The 13,908-nt window shown below is 35.2% G+C and overlaps 1 protein-coding gene across 7 annotated transcripts in view; it reads left to right on the top strand.

Moving 5' to 3' along the window:
- The window catches only part of BRAF (B-Raf proto-oncogene, serine/threonine kinase), a 159,744-nt gene that overhangs the window by 125,812 nt on the left and 20,024 nt on the right, over positions 1-13,908 (top strand). For all 7 annotated transcript variants that reach the window (XM_082472957.1, XM_082472960.1, XM_082472959.1 and 4 more), the window contains 3 exons: positions 5,533-5,579; positions 6,384-6,502; positions 10,265-10,396. In XM_082472957.1, coding sequence (XP_082329083.1) covers positions 5,533-5,579; positions 6,384-6,502; positions 10,265-10,396 — 298 coding nt within the window. The remainder of the gene's footprint in view (positions 1-5,532; positions 5,580-6,383; positions 6,503-10,264; positions 10,397-13,908) is intronic.

Below are 13,908 nucleotides of genomic sequence, written 5' to 3'. Positions count from 1 at the left end.
TTAAGAACCGTAGAAGAAAAAATTCGTACATTGGACTTCATCAAAATTCAAAACTTTTGCTTTTCGAAAGACATTGTTAAGAAAATGAAAAGACAAACCACAGTCTTGAAGAAAATGTTTGCAAGATACATTATCTGGTGAAAGAATTGTATCCAAAGCATATATAGAACTCTTACAATTCAGTAAGTAATAAGACAAACTACCCAATGAAAAAATGGGCAAAAGATTGGAGTAATTTATTAAATAATATAAAAGAATGGCAAATAAGCAATGCAAAGATGTTCAATATGTTAGGCATTAAAATAGACAAGGTTCCACTGCACACCCGCTAGAATGCGTATAATCAAAGCCAACAATACCAGGTTTATTAGCAAAGATGCAGAGTAACCAGAATTCTTATACATTGCTGATGAGGATCTTAAATGGTACAACCACTTTGGCAGTTTCTTTTAAAATTAAAATTACCATATGAGCAATTCTAATCCTACTGATTTCCCCAAAAGAAATGAAAACAAGTCAACAACAAAGATTTGTACATGAATGTTTATAGTATGTTATTCATAATTGCCAAAAAACACAACAACCCAAATGTCTGACAGGTAACTGGGTACGTTGTGGTATATCTGTACACTTTTAATACTGCATGCAGCCAGTGTGTGAATCTCAGGGTCATGCTGAGCAAAAGAATCCATATGTTTTTGTTCATGTGAAATTCTAGAAAAGGCAAAACTAATCACTAGTGACAGAAATCATTATCAATGGTTGCCTGAGCCTAGGGTGGGTGTTATTAATTGCAGAAATGTGTGAAGAAACTTCTAGGGGTGATGGATATCCATCTTGATTGTGGTTGGTCTTTAGACAAGTGTATATATATGTGTGTTTGTGAAAAACTCTTTAAACTGTGCATAAAAATTGGGTGCATTTTGTGTTGTATACTAGTTATACCTCTCAATAAATTTGATTTTTTTTAACGCGAGAGAAACTGAAAAATCTAAGTAAAAATAGAATTTAGGCCACTATAGAGCACAACTGAAAAATGTGTGAACTCCATGTATTAAGGATTTTAATTATTTTAAAGTGGTAAATGATTACTGACTACACAGGAGTAGCAGAATGGCATTCCCTTTAGTCTTGCTCACTTTCCACATTGTGATTATGAGGGCTTGGAGGGCAACAAAGTAGAAGGGAGACCAGAATTTGAAACTGTATTTGGATAAAATAACACCTTGTCACCACCGTCACGCATACCAGTCCAGTCAACCGCTAAATTCTCTGTTGGTGTCAGAGGAGAGATTTAGCTTGCTGTGTGAAGACTGATGAGCTTTTTTGAAATTGTGTAGCATTAGATGAAAGAGGACTGAAGTGCTAATGTCTATGTAGGCCAGTCGTTTGGTTTTAGAAATAGTTGAAAATACAAGAAAATAGCAGCAAACTTGAGTGAGAGATACTTGAGGCTTTTATAAATAGACTAGACTGGTAAATGCCTGCACCTACAGATGGTGTAGGCATAGTATTTGAATTTCAGCAAGGTATTTGAATAATATCTCTCATGATATTCTTGAGGATAAGATGGAGATATGTAACAAACATGAAGAATTTAACTAGGTTCATAATTGTATTATTGTCATACCTGAAGCTCTTAAGCTAGGAGATTTTTGTCCTCCTCTTGAATATGACTGCGTATTTACAGATAACTTAGATGAGGGCATCATTAGCATGCTGATCTTTTATAACTTATTTTTTAGTGAAAACTAAAATTTTAATAAGCTGAAATTATAGGTCATGTCTACAAAATATGAAATCTTATCCAAGTCCAAAAAAGAGAAGTATACAAATGTAGGATGGGGGAAATGGTTTTGTAGGAGCAATGCAAGAACAACAACTCTCTAGGGTTGTAACTGAATATAATTTTAATAGGAGTCAGTAGAGTGACTGTGGCTGCCATAATAATAATGGCTGACGCAATAAACATTTTTTCCCGCTGTAAGGAAGATGAAGATGAATTTGGGTTTTGTTTTTGTTTTTTCTGTTTTTTGAGATTCCAAATGTAAGTGAGATCATATACAGTATTTGTCTTTCTCTGACTTATTTCACTTAGCATAATGCCCTTGAGATCCATCCATGTTGTCATAAATGACAGGATTTCCTTCTTTTTTTTATGGTTTATTCCTGTGTGTATTACATTTTCTTTATCCATTCATGGACGCTTAGGTTGTTTCCATGTCTTGGTTGTTGTGAATAATGCTGCAGTGAACATGAGAGTGCAGATAACTCTTTGAGATCCTGATTTAAATTTTTTTGGATATATATATACCCAAAAGTGGGATTGCTACATCATATGGTAATTCTGTTTCTAATTTTTTGAGGAACCTGCAGTCTGTTTTCCATAGCAGCTGCACCAATTTATATTCCCACCAACAGTGCATAAGTATTCCCTTTACTCCTCGCCAACACTTGGTATTTCTTGTCTTTTTGATAATAGCCATTCTAACAGATATGAGGTGATATCTCATTGTGGTTTTGATTTGCATTTCCCTGGTGATTAGTGATGTTGAACACCTTTTCATGTATGTACCTGTTGGCCATTTGTATGTCTTCTTTGGGAAAATGTCTATTTTTAAAACTAGATTGGGTTTTTTGCTACTGAGTTGTATGAGTTCTTTATATTTTTGGGGTATCCCCTTATCAGATATATGATTTGCAAATATTTTCTCCCATTTGGTAGGTTGCCTTTTCATCTTGTTGGTGGTTTCCTGTGCTGTGCAGAAGCTTTTTAGTTTGATGTAGTCCCACTTGTTTGTTTTTGCTTTTGTTGCCTTTACTTTTGGTGTCAGACCCAAACAACTTGTCATCAAGTCCAATGTCAAGGAGCTTACTGCCTATGTTTTCTTCTAGGAGTTTTATGGTTTCAGGTCTTACATTTAAGGGGAGGATGAAGATGAGAATCTCACTCTAGTTTGTGTCGATCAGATCAAATCTAGAGCATTGTATTTCCTTTCGGGGCATCATATTATGGTCTGAAAAGAATGTTGAAAAGCTGAATCTTGGATAAGACCTTGGAAGAAGCAGCGTAGAAAACAGATTTTACTGGATGATTTGCCAGCTTTAAGATTAAATTGAGTCTGTAGATGGACACTTTTTCTTTTACAAGGAAGGAGACTCCTAACAGAAACCTATCAAGAGAATGATACTTAGTTTATAGCATGTTTTTTCTTTCCTGCTACTTTTATAAACTTATAAGGTTCTCCTTAACATCTTCGAAAGGTAAGAAGGAGGTCCAATTTAATTGTCCTATGTAGTGGATAGACTTTTGCATCATCTGTAGCAAAGTCAGTTTATTCTTGTTCCCGTCCTACCCTCAACCAGTTATGTGGTTTTTGGTGTCTTCCATTGTAACTGGTTGGTGCTTAGGAAATTATGGTTTAGTGTCAGCCTATATAGAATTATTTAGGGTAGTAATTACTCTGGAACATTATGTAGGGATTGAGGTATGATACCTATCCCATTTTTCCAGCTGGGGACTTTAGGTCTCTTTTCTTTCCAACCTTCCATTATATAGACCTGGATTTCTGTTCTTTTGCTGCTTTTGTTATAGAAGTGTTACAGAAAGAGTTTATTAAATGAGATATAAGTTAGTAAAGCAATTTCTAAACAATAGAGGACTACACAAGAATAAAGTAGTGTTATTTCAAGTTGCAGCTATATGCAACTTTGGCCTGTAATAGATTTATGCTGTTTATGGTTATATCACTAGCTCAGCCATCATATTTATATCTTGTTAATTATCTAGTACTTTCCTGGTCAGAAATTTTCTCTCTTCAACCCTCTAGTTACATTTCTGTCTACCTTATTCTTGCTGTATTTCTTTGCATCAGATTTGTTGAAAGGATTGACACTATCCATCAAGAAATGCCTTTATCTTCCCATCTTATAACTTCATCATGCCTCCATATTTTCATGTATACCATCCATTTGTTGTTGTTATTGTTGTTTTTAATTTCAAAGGAGACAGAATGTCTTTTCAAAGACCAACACGTTATCTGTGCACTAAATACCAGACTGAAGCACTGAGCTCCACCGCCAGCACCATCACCTGTCCCCTTTTCTTTCTAATGAGGATAAGGTTTCCCCATCTTGGAACAGCTTTTGATTGAGACTCATTTTTCTCCATCTGTTTTTTACCTTTGTTTGTCACTGCAGAACTTTTTAAGCAAATGAGACCTATGACATCATGTTTTTTTTCAATGGAAGAGTGACAGTGTGATGTAGTATATCAAATGCTAGGCCTAAAAAATCATAACAACAAGATAAGTTCAGATTGTGATAAATGCTGTGAAGGAAGTAAACAGTATCATGTAAGAGTAATTGGAGGAGAAGGAGTTACTTGTATAAACAAGTAATTTTAAATGAAAATTTGGTCTGAGAAAAAATTTTGAGATCTTGATCTCTGGATGAGAAAATTTAATTGAAGATGAGAAAGCATAAATAATAAACTTAATTATTTGCAAATTTTCCATTTTTAACAGTGTTCATTACATAATTTTGATTATATCATTTGAATTTTAAAGTTTTACTTTAAGGCAAAATTTATTTCCTAACAGTCATGGTTAGATTTCAGAAGTCTCATATGTCTGTTCTTTCCAGTATTATATGAAGAAAAATAACCTTGACTAGGACATTATATGCATCTCATTGTAGTTGATTCAACAGATATGTATTGAATACCTGCCACATGCCAGGCACTGTACTAGGCACTGGGGATAAACAGAAGTAAACTAGACACAGCTCTTTCCCTCAATAAACTCAACTGAGACAGTTTTTAGGGGTAACAGATGATTTAAACTTATCATTGACTTTGAAATAGATTCACTGTGTCCATTACATTAGAAAGTTAGCTCCTCGCTAGTTTTAAGAAGGTATTTTAAGAATATATAATTCTACTTTTAAAAATGGTTTTATTTTATCAAATGGAGTTTATATTCCAAATAGAAAGTGAACATAGGCAGGTGAAAAAAATACATGAATCAAACTGTTAAAATAATTACTACATAACTGAACAGGGGAAAGAAAGATCACTTGTGGTTGAGTCTTGGGAAAGCTTCACTTAGGAGTCATAATGTATATTGAATCTTAAAGAATAAGTATGATTCAGTAGAGAATAGAATGAAAGCTAATTTGGTGTGAGAGGGGAGCATTGGTCACAGGGGTGGGATTAAATACCAAGGTATACTTAAAGGACCTGGATAAATAGGCTTGACTGGAGTGGAAGGTTTGTATTGGTAAATTGTAAAAGATAAAGCAAAGTCTTTCAATAGAAAAGATTTTGGTTGTACCATAATAGTAATATGGTCCTAAAATCCTTAGTTCACTTGTAGTCTATTTTACTATTTCTTATTTAAAGGGGTTATGTACAGTTTGCAGTTGTATCATGATTCTAAATAAATCTTTATTTACACCCCTAAATGTGTTCTGTAGATACTGAGGCCAGAGTCTTTAGCTCTACTCAGGTTAAAATGATGTTTTGTTTTTCAGTTACTTACACGCCAAGTCAATCATCCACAGAGACCTCAAGAGTAATAGTATCCTTCCTGAATTTGTCTGCGAAGTTTGAAAACATCCTGACCTTTTCTCCTGCATTTTATCTTCACATTATGTAAAAACAGTTTTCATGCTAAGTTCAATAATACACTGTAAAGGGAATTAATAAATGGGTTTACACAAGAGTATAGTAGTACAAGGTACTACAACCTGCTTTTGGTTTTTGAACAATTGACCATTACAAAAAAACCTATCAAGTCATTATGATAGTAGGACTCTTTGATTGCTTGTTTATGTTCTGTAAACACCATAAAATGCATAGTTTTGTAGCTATCTACTAGTTTCTTTCAGTGCTCTGACCTTGCTCAGTGGTAGTTGAGATGTAACTGAAGGCTCTACATTATATAACAATGAGGTGAGAAAAACGTAACGTTTCTTCTTCCATAAGCCCAGATTAAGATCCTGTCTGCCAGTTGCCTTCCTTCATTCCAGTGAAGAGCCTTTACAGCTTTCCCAGCAGTGCCAGAAAGCTATTTGGGCCTACATTACTAAAATCTAATGGGAAAGTTTCAGTGTCTCCCATAAACTTAGGAAAACATCTCACCTCATCCTACCACATTTCAAGCACCAAATATCTTAAAAGCAGGTCACAGAGTCCAAATAACACTAATTATTTTTAAAACATATTTATTAACTTTAAAAGGAAATATGAAGTACTATACTTCTTTAAAGAATATCATAATATATAGAATTATAGAAATTAGATCTCTTACCTAAATTTTTCATAATGGTTGCTTTGATAGGAAAATGAGATCTGTTGTTTTCCTTTACTTACTACACCTCAGATATTTTTCTTCATGAAGACCTCACAGTAAAAATAGGTGATTTTGGTCTAGCCACAGTGAAATCTCGATGGAGTGGGTCCCATCAATTTGAACAGTTGTCTGGATCCATTTTGTGGATGGTAAGAATTGAGGCTATTTCTCCATTAATTAAATTTTTGGACCCTGAGATGCTATTGAGTTATTAGAAAGTCACTGAAGATTTCAACTATAGTATTTTCATAGTTCTCAGTATTCACAAAAATCAATGTTGATCTTATTTTATATATAAATAGATTTTAACTTTTTTCTTTATCTTTAAAAAGAATATTATGAAACCAGTTTCAGTATATTTCAAACAAAAAGTGTATTTTATAAACACTGTTTAAATTTTATTCAGATTGTCTCTTTAAAATATTTTGTGTTCAGAATGTTCTGTGTATCCTGTTTCAAAAAAAAAAGTATGCAATTTAAGCAGGTGTGATCTGCAGCCATTATTAAGGTTTCAATAAAAGAATTACTCCCTTTAAGAGAGAGGCTGTTTCACAGTCTTATTTAAGCCTAAATTGGAAAGTTACTGTCTTTAGACTAGAAAGAACCATATAATTATGGGCAGCTGGGAAAGGAAAGACAAAAAGAAAAATGAAAGGTAGATTTTTAACACTGTCGGTTTTGTGTGCCCTGCATAGCTCTTTCTTTCTCTTTCTTTATTCCTATTTCTGCTTTGCGGAAAATAAGAAAGAGAAGTTATAAGAGAAGGGAACCAAAACTTCTGTGCAGTTACTTTCAGCAGGCTGTGAAAAGGGCAGCATAGGATCATTTTCTTAAGCCAGCCATTCTCTGGAGGGTCCTTAAGACCCTTTCAGAGGTCCCCAAGGTCGTCCTGTGTGAAACTAGATTTTTCTTCATATTCTTCAACACATCAGAGCAGATTGAATGCATAAGCAAATATGTGACTCTAGCTGGCTGCTGTTAAACCAGTCAAAAAGAATTGCAGGGACTTCCCTGGTGGTCCAGTGGTTAAGACTCCACGCTTCCACTGCAGGGGATACGGGATCAATCCCTGGTCGGGGAACTAAGATCCCACATGCCGCGCAGCGTGGCAAAAAAAAAAAAAAAAAAAAAAAAAGAATTGCAGTACTATTCTTCTCACTAAACTTTGTTTTTGAAAATACAGTTACTTTTCATTAAAAAATGGGTGATCTATGGTAACATCTAATGACTGTTTTGTTATTTAAATTAATAAATATTTTAACAGTTTCTCAGTTAAGTTTTAATATGATGAATATCCACAGGTATAACCCACATAAACAGAAGCTTCTTGGGGTTGTCCATAATTTTTAAGACTGAAAAAGAGTCCTGAGACCAAAAAGTTTGAGAACGTCTGCTCCAAGCTGAATACAGGGTGTCCCAAAACTCTTAGTGCAGCTTTAAGCTTTAAATAACTGAATCTGCAGTAAGACTTTGGGACACCCTGCTGGAAATAGAAAAGCTGCAAGGGCTTTCAAAGCCACATTTGCCTAAATTCCCTGAACTTATCCGTAGCAGTTCCATAGAGAGAATTCCAAGGTAGGATTCTGAATTAGTCAAGATACGCCTAGGGTTAAATTTGGCCATGATTTCTTTTAATAATAACTGGCATTAGAGTGGCAAGGTGGGAAGGGGCGGCACTGGACTTGGAGTCAGAAGGTCTGTACTCTCGTGCTCTGTTTGACTCTTGCACGTTTCTTGACCTCCTCCAAGTCTCTCCATCTTTAACATTGGGTTGAACTAGTGGATTTTGAATGCATTTTCTCAGGTTTAGTAATTAGAGTTAGCTATATTTTTTTCTTCAATATATGTTTGTTTTAATAAATAATTATAAACAAGAAGCTAATTAATAATTGTAATCTGGATCTCAGATACCTTTAAGGCATATACCTTGTAACAAAGATAACAATGTATCCTAAGGGGGAGAGAAATTGCAAAACCTACAATTATAAAGAAACAATTGTTACATGTTTTAAAGGTGTGTTTATTTTAACTAGTGCTGGGAAAGTTAGGCTCAGTCAAGTCTCCAGATTTGTCCTTTTCCAAAAACCTTGGCTTATACAGTTTATAGACTATTATACATGAAGGTTTATATTTTCTTTTAATTTCCTTTTTGTTGATACCTGGGTAGATGGGTTCATCCTTTATTCCATCAAGCTGCGTTTTAAGACAAGAGATTAGTCAGTAGTACACTTAATTGTTGAGTAAAATCCATTTGGGTTGATATTGCCTTCAGAAACAAATATGGTATATCCATAGACTAGGAGAGAAGAGTTTGTTCAGAACCAAAGGTTATGTAATTCTCTGAATTATTTACAATAGTATTCTCAACCTTGCTTTATTTATATCTTAAAGAAGAAAAACTTCTGTGAAAATTTTTACAAATTACTAAATTGAAGATAAATCATGCGTTTCTTATAAATAGATCCCATACGACCTTTCATCAAACCATCTACCAACAACAGTGAGGTAAAACTAAATTTTAAAAGGGTAGTTCTTACACTGTCCCTCACAGAAATTGTGTTCTGGCTTTGAAAATTACGTCTGTATCATAACCAGCCTCTTATATTCTGGTTTGTTCATTACATCACAGTTGTATGTGGTTTATTTTGTGCTGTACTACCAAGAGCAGTCATCAATAAAAAATATGACAAAAGCAAATAGATACAACCTTCTTCACTGCACGCTCCCCCAATCCTTTACTCTCATCTGGATCTCCCACACATCTTTCATCAGTGGTTCTCAACCTTGGTTGGACATTAAAGTCATCTGGGGAACTATAAAAACTCAAAGTTGAAGCTGTTCCCATCCCCAGACTCTGATGGTATATTACTGGACTAGAATGTAGTCTGGATGTTGAGAGGTTAAAGGCTGCACAGGTGAGTCTGTTTTGCAGGTGAGGCTGGATGCTGTTACTGCCTGCCTTGTGAGATAGCCTGACCTGCCTTACCCTGACCAATAACCAAGAATCTTGTCCCAGGTCTTTCATTTTTGCAGTTAGTCCTGGTTTTGGTATCAAATTAATGTTTTCACAAAGTTTTATTAATACTCTGCAGTTTCTCTAATTTCTTCCAAATGAAACAATACAGAAGATGCAAGGTGAAAGAACTCCTTTAAGCTAATATTTAACCAACCGTTTATTGTATTTCATGTAAACAGCTAATAAGAAATCTAGCTATAGAATACAGTGACTGAAATGTGTGAAAATGTAACAAATATGATTAGGTCTGTATCTTTGCCCAAGAAGCAGCAGCCAAAAGATTCTTTATACCATCTTCTACTAAATCTACCTATTGTCTATTGCTTTTGTTAATAAAGCATCCATAGCATATTTATACCGCTTTTGGAGGCAAGAAAGGAGTTTATCAGTCTTGAAATTTTACCATTATTGTCTAAGGTGCCCTGAGATAAGGAGAATCATTTGTACCAATGGGAAAACTTAAATTCTAAGGTGATTACCATAGTGGTTGTGCTACTTCCAAACATCTCATAACAACAGGTCTAGTATTTCTTTCCTGAATCAGGAATGGAAGGTAGGAACTCACTCTTGATAGGGTAAGTCATGGGAAAAATTCAAATGGCAGTGATGGTATTTTGTGCAGAAAGAGGGCAGCTGATAAAATTATAAAATCTTAATAATGTATATGGAATCTCAGCTAGTACTGCCTCTCTCAGAGTTTACAGAGCATTTTTTTAAATTTATCGTTCATAATCAGTTTTATTTCTTTGGCATAAATAAGAGAATTGATTACATATTACATGGGTTATTTAATGATAAAAGCATTGTTCTGGGAATTATAATAGTTTGGTTTTCAGTCTTTATTCAGTTGATGTGAAGAATAAACAAGAATATTTTTCTTTTTATGTTCTACCAGGCACCAGAAGTAATCAGAATGCAAGATAAAAACCCATATAGCTTTCAGTCAGATGTATATGCATTTGGGATTGTTCTGTATGAATTGATGACCGGACAGTTACCTTATTCAAACATCAACAACAGGGACCAGGTAAATATTTACCATCTCTTGAGGTTCATTTTTAATGTTTGTAGAAAGGCTCCAGTTCATTGTAGAAAAGAGGTATTGGATCCTGGGTAAGCATGAAAGATAGATCTCTTGATCTTTGTCACCAGTTTTAGAACCTTTTGTATACTTTTGGCAGTAATAGCAGCATGTAAGGCCTTTCCTGGAAATACCATGCTTAAGTCTTGTAGTGGAGTGAAACGCCTCATCTTCTGTCTAGAAACTAGAGATGCAATAATGATTATACCTCATGCCTCTTGACCATGGCACAGTTAGAAGAATGAGCTCTGCTGCTACAGCATCTGGGCTTATCCCTTTTGCTCTATCACAGATGTGCTATCTGAGCCAGGTACTCAGCTCTGAACTTCTTTACATCAAATCCTTTTGAAATTATTAAGATTTCTCCATACTTCTTAAATTTTTAAAACTAGGTAAATGAAAGGACTGTTACATCATGCTTTCATTTTTCTGTGGTGAGAATTCAAGTAGGAGGGAATTTTTTACTTCTCTCTTCCTAAAAGTTCCTGTTCTCTGTTCCTTACCTTCCAAAGTATCAACATAGCCTCGTGCAGCTCTTTGCCTTTTCAATCCCAGCCACATTAAATTCACCTAGTCTTTTAATACTGGCCAAGAAAAATGAATTGTCTTTACTGAAATTACCTCATATACCTCAACATTCTAAAAGTGCGTGTGTGTGTGTGTGTGTGTGTGTGTATGTGTAGAGAGAGAGTTGCAGCAATTACACTGTTAATATATTAGAAAACAATAGTTGACCATATAAATTGTGATTAAATAATATTTATACATTATACTGTGATGCACATGTGAATCACCTGGATAATTTGTTTAAAAAATGGAGATGCTGAAGTAGATTCTGATTCAGTGGGGTGGGTCCAAGCATCTGTATTTTTAATAAGTTTGCCAGTTGTTTCTGATACATACCAAAGTTGAGAATCACCAGTGTAAAGAATTTTCAAAAGCATGAATGTTTTATGTGTTTGATCATAACCTCCCAACCTAATGAAATGATAGTTTTTAATGTATAAATATATTACTTCATTTAGTAGTGTTTTGGTCAACAGTTCAACTCTCGGTCTTTTTAGTGATACTAAAGCTTTCTGAAGATACTGAGTAGCTTTCTCACTAAGAACTTATAACTATCATGTGATATCAGAGAAGTAATCTAAGTTGTCCTATACTTTGCATATGCTTATTGAATCACCATATGACCCTTACCCAACAGTGGTCTTGATTCTCTATTTTGAGAATTTTAAAAATGACTGCCTTTCTACATAAGTCAGCATAAAACTAATTTTTTAAATTGCTGTTTGGTCTTTCTAACTACTTTCATAGCTTAAGAATGTTGGATTATAGCTTTAAGTGTTAAAAAGAAATCTATGACCTGGCTTCTGATGATCTGATCTTTTAAGCCTCCATGAAACTTCGATTCAGGATGGACCAAGATAGCAGCTAAAGAACATAATTGAAACATTGCACTTAGTGTACTTGTGACAGATCCTAGATCACTGAGATGATTGATTTGATGATGGCAGTCTGAAGAACAAGATTGTCTCTAATTTAGCAGCTTCATGTGCTCTGCCTTTTACAGTCTTATTAACTCAGCCATACAGCACAATACCCCATGCCGTGTTTAATTTTCCTATGCATTCTGTTCTTCTAGAGGAATTACGAGGGAATTTTAGTTCAGTTTTAGTTGATTTATCATAGAGACTACAAATAATAAAAATTTATGAACCTAAGATCTGGATGAAATCCATTTGTCAGTAAATAAGTTTATTTTAATAAAATAATAAAGCTATATTATGGAAATAAGTAGTAGTGTCTCCAAAATATGGAAAAAGCCTCCCAGAGTTCTGCACTCATCCACTTCTTGGCATTTTAGGTGCTTTGTCCTCCATGGGAGTATAATAAATGATGTGGCAAGGGCTTACTCTCCATGAGAGAAGTAAGTGAGTGACCAACAGAAGGGTAAGGCCTTTACTAGTTAATTCTTTCTGGTAGTATAGTTAGAGCCTTCTGGAATATGCCAGTCTGAAACCAAGTATTTGATGAAGAAAAAGGATATGAAAGAATTATATACTCTTCCCATCATCCCCATTCTACTTCATTACCTTCTAGTCTGCTTTCTTCAAGTGGCGCTTTCCATGGAACTCCTTCTTTTGAATCAGTAACTCTAGTCATCCTCAGTGAAGTAACCCCCAGGTACTGTTCCATCCATCTCCTTGATTTGATTTTTCTTTCTCTCATACTTTGATCTCCATGGCTCTCAGATTGGACTTCTGTTTGAAAATCTAGGAATATTCTTTTTTTTCCGTGGGAGATGGGACAGCTGCTTCATTACCATATAATATGGTAATGACCCATGCCCCTACACTCTCACCCCCCCATAGTCTGAGGTGGCAGGTTTTGCCTGTAAATTCAAGGCAGGACTCTGGTAAAGCAGTGTGATGTAATGGCAGACCTTGGACTCATGACCTGCATGACCTGGCCACTGTACCTCTCTAGGTATCTTTTTTTTTCAATTATTAAAAATAAGAGAATGAACTAAAGAATTCCTTACAGTTACAAAGATTGAGTTCTTTCCTAAAACAGGTTTCTTAGCTCCTTGAGGGATGACCATCCCTATGTTACTTTGCAGAGTAGCATGACTTTTTACTTCACTTACCCTAGTGCCGAAAGTCTGAGAAATTGCTTTGTCATTTTTTCCCCCTCTTTATCATTCTGTTTTGCTCTCTTTCAGTGCAGCTTCTTTACTAAATTGGGATTAATAATGTGCTCAATTAAGCTAGGTATATTGGCTTTTTTTTAATTGGAGCAGACGTGCTGTGTCATCTTAGAAGAAAATAACAGATAACATTTATCATTTCACGTGAATTCCAGTTATCATTGCTATAACAAACCACCTAAAACATAGTGGCTTAGACAAATTATAAATCTGCAATTTGGGCTTCTCTCAGCGTGGAAGGTTTTTCTCTATTTCACATGGTATTATTGGCTGTGGTAGATTCACTGGGTGTTAAAGGATCTACTTCCAAAAATGGCTCGATCACATACCTGAGAAGGTATGTGACCAGTTAGCCGTCAGCTGGAAGCTTAATCTTGGCCAAGGGCCAGGGGCCTCAATTCTTCTCGACGTGGGTCTTTCTGTGACGACTTTTTCACAGGAACCTTGGACTTTCTCACAGTATGGTGGCTGGGTTCTAAGCACAAGATCTCAAGGAGACAGAAAATGATAATAAGTACCAGTGTCTTATCAACATGCAAATTATTTTATTTTAATAAAAAAATTTTGATAGCTACTGTCTGCAAACGCTGTGAGATATAGAAGGATGCAAAGGTGAATAAAACACAGGCTGTGCTCTCAGTTCTGTTGAGGCAGTGCAGGCGGTGCAGGGGGTGATGTTGAGGACGAGCAGACCTCTGCTCCAGTAACACAGAGGAGTGAATGAAGGGGTGGGGATACCAGCAGTGCGGCT

The sequence above is a fragment of the Balaenoptera physalus genome (assembly GCF_965194825.1).
Source record: "Balaenoptera physalus genome assembly, chromosome: 8".
Taxonomy (NCBI): Eukaryota; Metazoa; Chordata; class Mammalia; order Artiodactyla; family Balaenopteridae; genus Balaenoptera; species Balaenoptera physalus.
Note: the sequence above shows the minus strand (reverse complement) of the source record. Positions and strands in the feature narration are given on the sequence as shown.